The following is a 7635-nucleotide window of genomic DNA, read 5'->3' as shown; positions in this document are numbered from 1 at the left end:
ATTTCAACTGAAAAAAAAACCTAGACAGGTGAATCACATACTAGACACCAAGAATGAACAATTCTTGAATCCTGAATACTCCAGGCAAGGTAATGCCGGCTCATCTCAAATAACAAAAATGGTTATTTTGCAGCAATGAGCAAGCTCTAATGGAAGGGATTCTTCATTGCATGAATCTTGATGCATATGAAGAATAAAGATCATAACAATAAGAAGGGAACAAGTTGCACCAATAATATAATAAACACAGAAATAACAACTACCAAGTAATTTCCTAACAAGAGAAGAAAACACAGAAGATTTAACAAGGCAACGAACACTAACAAGATGGTATTACTGAAGCAGTACCTTTAATGTGGCATAGCTAGTTCCATTGGGTCTCTTACTTTCTCCCTCTCTGCTACAAGATGAGAAGAACTCAAAGGTTCCCCAAGCCTCCCCGAGCCAAGCTCCAGCTCCATCCTCACCTGCAATATCATATGCTCATTCTCCAATTTCAATCTCTCATTCTCCAGACTCAGTCTTTTAAGCTCCCTGTCCTTCTTGCTGCGAAATCTCTGCCACTTGAAGTGTTGCTTCTCTAGTTCCAGTGCTTCAGCCTCAATCTCTATTCTGCCTTCTTTGAGCATCAAAGCACGCCTCTTGAACCACTCTCTATGCTCCCATGATGATCTAGTTGTGTCATGAAGCACTGCATCAATTTCAAGCCGGAATTTCTCCACCTCCCACTTTCCCATTTCTTCGCTTTCTTCGTCATTGTCATCCTCCTTGTCCTCATCTTCGCCCTCATCTTCTACGTTACCTCTACCATCCCTTACAGAAGTGACTTTGGGTACTTGGCTGACATGCAAATCAACATCATGGCAACTTGGTATCCTCTGCCCATTGTGATACGCGCACATCTCCTGGTAAAAGAGGTGCTTCGAGCTCAAGATCTTCCTCGCATCATCCTTGGCTTTTGGAGATAAATGGGGCATGGAATCCAACAGGGGTAGATTTTCCACGACCTGGCAGGAAGTCCCCCATCCAAGAATCTCGTTCAGCCTCTTGTATCTCTTGTTGAGGTCATTGAACTTGTCCTCGCACTGCTGGGGAGAGACATAGCAGTCCTTCTCCAGCATCAGCTTCGAAACCGTCTTCCACTTGCCCTTCTTCTGGAAGGAGGCCCCGTGCTTCTTCCTCGCCGCCAACGAGTCCACGGCGCCATCTTCGTGATCGCCGACGCACGCCACCACCGAGATGAGCAGCCGCACGACTTCATCAGTCCATTTCATACGATGCCAAGGCGATACCTTTTTGCCTCGGGAGTCGGGCAGAGAGCGAGGGTCGTGGCCGTTTTCGTCGCTGGCGTGGAAATGGTCCTCGTCGTCGCTGGTGGCCACGCCGGCGGACGAAGGGGCAAAGAGAGAAGACATCTGGCCGCCGTAGTCGAGTCCAGGATGAAAGTGGAGGTGGTGGTTCACGTAGGGATCGAGATCGAGATTCCCAGCGACCGAAGAAGGGAACAAGCCACCGCCCAACATCGAATTGTCCATCGCCGATAGAAATCATAAACGCATCGAAATCCCTAGGTTCGAATGATCCGGTGAACAGCGCTAGGGTTTAAGGGAAGAAAAGGAGGAGTTTTGAGGCCGCAGAAGAAAGGAAACGATTTAAGAAACGGGAGGAAGAACTGGATGCAACTGAAACGTCACCTGGTTAAGGAGAACAAATGGAAGTGTCTGTTATTTATTTATTTATTTTTATAAATTACCATATCAAGCACTCCAGATTAAAAAAATAAATCAATAAAAATTAAAACATCTTTTTTTTTATATAATTCAAATGTATAAATTTGCACTCGATTAATTTTTATCTTTTTGTTTAATTTATTTATTAGTACATTTGAAGTACAGAATATGCACACTTGGCAAAGCACTTAATTTTAATTTTTAATAAAAAAAGTAAATTTAGTTTTTTTAAAAAATATTCTTTAATTTTTTTTTCTAATTAATTCTTACCAAAAATTTTCTAAAAAAATCCAATCACCTTAAAAATGGGAAGTTTAAACCTTGTGATGGTCCAAAATGCACAAATTAATGTGCTCTCGGGGTAAGGGTTTTTTGATTATTTCAATAAAATTTTTTGATGAGATTGATCAAATATAAATTGAATATATGATATCAACTAACATGAGAGTCTACGAGCTAATTATCTAATTACAAATCAATCTCTTTAAAGTTTTAATTTTTTATAAAAAATTATTTTTTTCAGAGATAGATAAAAAATCAGTAGAAAAAGATATTTTAAAATATAAATGTATTTTTTTAATAAATATTAAAGTTGGACTTCCATATTAAGTTTTTTTTAAAGTTTAGTATAAAATGTAATAAATATTAAATTTGAGTGTGTGTTTTATGATCTTTTTAGATTTGTCAGGCCTTAATTTTTTATATTTCTATTAATTCTTAATAAAAAAATTTATTCGTTATTAGTAAATTTCAAATATAATTTATGTACATTTAAAGAATAATTTTTTCTTACTGTATGCGAATTTTAAAAAGAAATATATATAATTTGCGGTGCTCGAGAGGAACGACCGTACATTGCGACTCATGGTCCGCAAACTCGGGGCAGCCGCATAGCGCTTTGTACGCGAGCTACTTCATCTTCCCCGACGACGAGCGGAGGCCACACCGAAGGAAAGCCAGCCCCAGCCAGGACGCCGATCCAGTAGCGTCTCCACACCCGGGGCTCTCCTCTTCTTCTCAATCCATTGTGTTATGCGTCCGGCGGAGGGAAAGAGGCGAGGCGCCGACCGATGGTTGCAGAGGTAAGGCCGGGAAGCCATCGGAAGGAAGAAGAATAGTTAGCAGTGATTGATGAGAGGCGAGGGCGTGGTCGTAGGCGGAGAGCCGAATCATCATCATCATCATCTTCTTCTTCTTCCTCCTTCACCTCCTCTTCTTCTTCCTCCTCAACTCACCGATGGAGATGGAGACGCGGCGGAATAGTTCTTCTGATGCTTCGCTTCATGATTCTACCCGACCGTCGTCTCAGATGGAATGGCAGATCCGGCCAATTATGGGAACCCCGACCGCGAGATCCAACAGGTACCCTCTCCTTCAGCTTTCACAAGGCAATAAACAACCAATTCTGACAGAAAAGAATACTGAATCGTGGATAATTTGAAGGCGCTTGTTGCACTGAAGAAAGGCAGCCAGTTAATCAAGTACAGTCGCAAAAGAAAGCCAAAATTCTGCCCCTTCCGAATTTCTAATGTGAGTTATTGTTGCCTTTCGTCTTTGTTTGTATGAATTTATAATAACTTCCTGCTGCTTTTGTGTTCCCAGGATGAAACTACATTGATTTGGTTATCTCACAAGAAGGAGAGGGCTATCGAATTGTCTTCTGTAATACGAATTGTTCCTGGACAGAGAACTGTATGTCTCATTTAGCTGTACCGAACCTGTACATGAATTCATGAATCAAGTGCAAACTTCTTACTGGTATAGATTTTCACAGGCTGTTTTTAGGAGATATCTTCGGCCGGAGAGGGACTACTTATCGTTTTCTCTTATCTACAACAACGGAGAGAGATCTCTTGATCTGGTTAGCGTACGAAACAAGCACATTAGCTCCATGTTCTAATGGTGACACATCTTTCTTCTGTATAGATTTGCAAGGACCAAAGTGAGTTGGAACTGTGGATTGGGGGGCTCAGGGCTCTCATCTCTTCAGTGCAGTCTCAAAGTTTGAGATCAACTGATAACCAGAGCGACGGGATTCTCTTCTCTGATGTAAGTGATACTTGTTGCATCCTTTTGCTGGAGGCTTAAAAGTAAGTACCTCTACCTTGCTTAATTTCCTGATCAGGATGGGGACTCGGTATCGAGTGGCCATAGTTACGGACTAGAAGGCGGCACTTTGATCAGCAAATCTCGTGGCTTTGGCTCAAAACATCACACTGGTGGCCCTTCAGCTGGATTAGCAAGATCAGATGTTGGGTCAGATCACACAAATATGCAACTAAGATTGAGTAACGGAGATGGTTCTGTGCGACTTAGCGTTTCCAGTGCTCCCAGTTCTTCCAGCCAAGGCTCTGGACACGATGACATCGAATCTCTAGGCGATGTGTATGTGTGGGGAGTGGTATGGTCTGACGGACTTGTAGCTGATGCTCTGTGTTCGAGAACCGATGTGTTGATCCCAAGATCGTTAGAATCAGATGTAGTTTTAGATGTCCATCAAATAGCTTGTGGTGTTCGGCATGCAGCTCTGGTTACGAGGCAAGGGGAAATATTCGCTTGGGGGGAGCAGTCCGGCGGTCAGCTCGGCCATGGCATTGACAGATACGTCAGCCGCCCCCGTCTCGTCGAGTCATTGGCACTCTGGAACATGGATTACATTGCATGCGGCGAGTACCATACTTGCGCTATATCCACTTCCGGCGATCTGTTTACCTGGGGAGATGGCGCCCACTACACCGGACTTCTCGGCCACGGCACCGATGCTAGTCAATGGATACCGAAGAAAGTTTCCGGCCCTCTGGAAGGGCTGCAAGTTATTGCCGTCGCATGCGGTGTGTGGCATTCGGCATTGACTACGTCGAACGGCAAAGTGTTCACCTTTGGGGACGGGACGTTCGGCGTTCTCGGACACGGCGACCGGGAGAGTCTAGTGCGGCCGAAGGAAGTCGAGTCCTTGAGCGGGTTGAGGACGATAAAGATCGCCTGCGGCGTGTGGCACACTGCGGCCATTGTCGAAGTGATGGGGCAAGCCGCCGGCGGCAATCTAATTTCGCGCAAACTGTTCACTTGGGGCGACGGCGACAAGTACCGTCTGGGTCACGGCGACAAGGAGGCGCGCCTGGTGCCCACTTGCGTCCCATCGCTCATCGACTACAACTTCCATCAACTGGCCTGCGGGCACAACTTGACGCTCGGACTCACAACCTCCGGCCATGTTTTCACGATGGGCAGCGCGTCTAACGGCCAGCTCGGCAACCCGCAGTCCGACGGCAAGGTTCCCTGTTTGGTGCAAGACAAACTGGTCGGTGAGCTGGTCGAAGAAATTGCCTGCGGAGCCAGCCACGTCGCGGTGTTGACCTCGCGCAGCGAAGTGTATACGTGGGGAAGAGGCTCCAATGGCCGACTCGGACATGGAGACGCAGAGGACCGGAAAACGCCTACCCTCGTCGAAGCTCTCAAGGACAGGCATGTGAAGAGCATTTCCTGCGGTTCGAATTTCACGGCTTGCATTTGCATCCACAAATGGATTTCCGGCGCCGACCAGTCGGCTTGTTCCGGCTGTCGACAAGCATTTGGCTTCACCAAGAAGAGGCACAATTGCTACAACTGTGGCCTGGTGCATTGCCATGCTTGCAGTTCCAGGAAAGTGTTGAAAGCCGCCTTGGCGCCGACACCGGGCAAGCCTCATCGCGTGTGCGACTCTTGCTATTCGAAGCTGAAAGCCGCTGAGTCCGGGAACTTCATGGCTGCTAGCAAGAAGGCTGTGATTCCCCGTCGATCCATCGATATCAAGGAGAAGCCAGACAAAGGCGAAATGAAGTTTTCGAAATCTCTGGTGTCGCCGAGCGTGGACCAGACGAAATTTGAAGCTAAATCGATGAAGAACGATGCCAAATCAGAATCTCTGTCTATGCTCAGAGCTCCGCAGGTGTTGAAAGACATCTCTCTCACCGGCTCAATCAGCGCGCTTCAAACTGCTCTGAAACCGATTGTCCCCTCGTCGCCTCCTCTAAGCTCCCGGCCGGCGTCATCGCCGTACTCGAGAAATCCGAGCCCTCCACGCTCCATTGCTCCTGTGTTTTCCAAAGGGGTCACTGACAGTCTCATTCAGTCTAACGAAATACTGAACCAGGAGGTCCAGAAATTGCAATTGCAGGTGCATCCACAACTCTTGAATTGTCTTTTGTTTTCAGTATGGACGATAAACCTCGTCTTCTAACAGGTCAGGAATTTGAAAAAAAGATGTGAAGTGCAAGAACTCGCCGTGCAGAATTCAGAAATGAAAATTCAACAAGAATCTGCCAAATGCATTGCTGCAGTAGAAGTTTTCAGAAACCTAGACGTTCAGGTGCTTGCTCTTACAAAAATTTCATGCGTAATTGGAGCTTGTAAGTTCTCTTATAGAAATCACTGATTCTTCCCTTCCTCACTAAAGCTGAAGGATATAACAGAAAAGCTGCCCTCTGAGTATGGCGATAGCTTAAGGGAAGTACATTCTCAAGTAGAAACATTCCTGAAACACAACAACGAATATATCAAATCGGATATCTCTTCGACAATGGTTTCTTTATCCGGTGATCAACTCCTAACTCATGACGGTGCTAAGGATGAGTTAGAAACAACACAGGGTGCTCACAACGGCAGTAAGTCGGCAATTGCCGGTAGCAATGACATTGGCACGAAATCACCTAGAATCAAATGTGACAGTGATGGAGAAACAGAGCTCGTAGAACAGTTTGAGTCTGGTGTGTACATCACCTACATTCAACAAGGCAGTGGTGCCAAGATATTCAAACGGGTACAGTTCAGGTAAACTAATTGTCATCAGTAGCACAAACCGACCAATATACCCCAAAAGATGCCGCATTCTTATTTCGCATGTTGTTCTTGATTCATTCATAGGAGGAAGAGGTTTGGTGCGCAAGAAGCAGAGGGCTGGTGGAATGAAAACAAGGAAAGAGTGCTCAAGAAATATAGCTATCCAAGCCAAGCAATTGTCTCATTGCCTACAAGTGCACCAAATGAGGAGGAAGATGTGACACCATCCCCTTCCACTTGAATTGGTTTACCATAAGGAACACTGAGATTTGTAGAGTGAGGTTACAAACTAGACAGAAAGCTTGAACAGTTATCCTTTTTAGCAGATAGTCTTCTTTTTCTTTGATCATTGTGTAGGGTAATTGATGTTTGAGAAAATTGATGCCACAATACTAGGCATACCTGTATTTTGAGGTAGTCTCACACTTGTAAACAAATGGAAAATAATACTTGGTGTTATATATGTTAGTTCCCTTCTAGTCACTTGTATTTTCTTGGTGTTATATATGTTAGTTCCCTTCTAGTCACTTCACAAGCACCTCTCCTCTATAAAGAAGAATTGGGTGTATGGAGTTTCCGTCGATACAAGATCTTAACAAGAGTAAGATCATATTAGATCTATTATACGAAGTCTTATCTTGCATTTTATAAGAGACTATTTCCACGACTGGAGCTCGTAACATTAAGGTCACATGATGACTGATATGGATATGTGGCAAAGGGGTAATTATGTGGAGATAGGAGGGCATTTTGGTCTTTTGGCAGGCTAGGGCTTTAAGGAGGCATTGTAGCACGCATGGGAGGGAGGCTCAGGAGGTGGTTTCCGCCACCAAGGGGCTAGCAGGCCTCTCCCCGCCGACGCCGGTTTCTCCTTTCCTCTCCTCAACTCTCCCCTTCCTGCCACCGGTAGGCGCCGTCGGTCGCCACTTCGGATGCCGGTCGCCGGCTGCTCCTTCTATTTCTTCCAGCAGGACGTTCTACTTCTCCTCCGCCGCCAACTCCTTACTCCCTCACGTCGTCGCCATCACCTCCTTCTTCCCCGTCGCCGGCGTCATCGACGTCAACACCAACAGAGGCCTTCTCCGCC

At 45.6% G+C, this 7635-nt stretch overlaps 2 protein-coding genes across 2 annotated transcripts; one reads left to right on the top strand and one right to left on the bottom strand.

Moving 5' to 3' along the window:
• Window positions 1-218: 218 nt before the first annotated feature.
• LOC122026868 lies at window positions 219-1693 on the bottom strand. The gene has a single exon (XM_042585587.1). It carries the CDS (start codon window positions 1533-1535, stop codon window positions 351-353), a length of 1185 nt encoding a protein of 394 aa, XP_042441521.1. The 5' UTR covers window positions 1536-1693; the 3' UTR covers window positions 219-350.
• Window positions 1694-2585: 892 nt separating this feature from the next.
• On the top strand, window positions 2586-7027 carry LOC122026867 (PH, RCC1 and FYVE domains-containing protein 1-like). Its single transcript, XM_042585586.1, has 9 exons — window positions 2586-3092; window positions 3174-3260; window positions 3333-3422; window positions 3505-3591; window positions 3657-3779; window positions 3856-5886; window positions 5953-6078; window positions 6166-6539; window positions 6633-7027. Exons 1-9 carry the CDS (start codon window positions 3045-3047, stop codon window positions 6787-6789), a joined length of 3123 nt encoding a protein of 1040 aa, XP_042441520.1. The 5' UTR covers window positions 2586-3044; the 3' UTR covers window positions 6790-7027.
• The last annotated feature ends 608 nt before the right edge of the window (window positions 7028-7635 follow it).

The sequence above is a fragment of the Zingiber officinale genome, chromosome 10A (genome assembly GCF_018446385.1).
Source record: "Zingiber officinale cultivar Zhangliang chromosome 10A, Zo_v1.1, whole genome shotgun sequence".
NCBI lineage: Eukaryota > Viridiplantae > Streptophyta > Magnoliopsida > Zingiberales > Zingiberaceae > Zingiber > Zingiber officinale.
The sequence above is the reverse complement of the archived record's forward strand: the minus strand, read 5'-3'. Positions and strand labels throughout refer to the sequence as shown.

Coding starts and splice junctions, on each gene's coding strand:
- LOC122026868 (XM_042585587.1), bottom strand. CDS start 1,535: ATGGACAATTCGATGTTGGGCGGTGGCTTGTTCCCTTCTTCGGTCGCT.
- LOC122026867 (XM_042585586.1), top strand. CDS start 3,045: ATGGCAGATCCGGCCAATTATGGGAACCCCGACCGCGAGATCCAACAG. Junction 3,261..3,332: donor GCCCCTTCCGAATTTCTAAT/GTGAGTTATTGT, acceptor TTGTGTTCCCAG/GATGAAACTACATTGATTTG. Junction 6,079..6,165: donor TCAGAAACCTAGACGTTCAG/GTGCTTGCTCTT, acceptor TCCTCACTAAAG/CTGAAGGATATAACAGAAAA.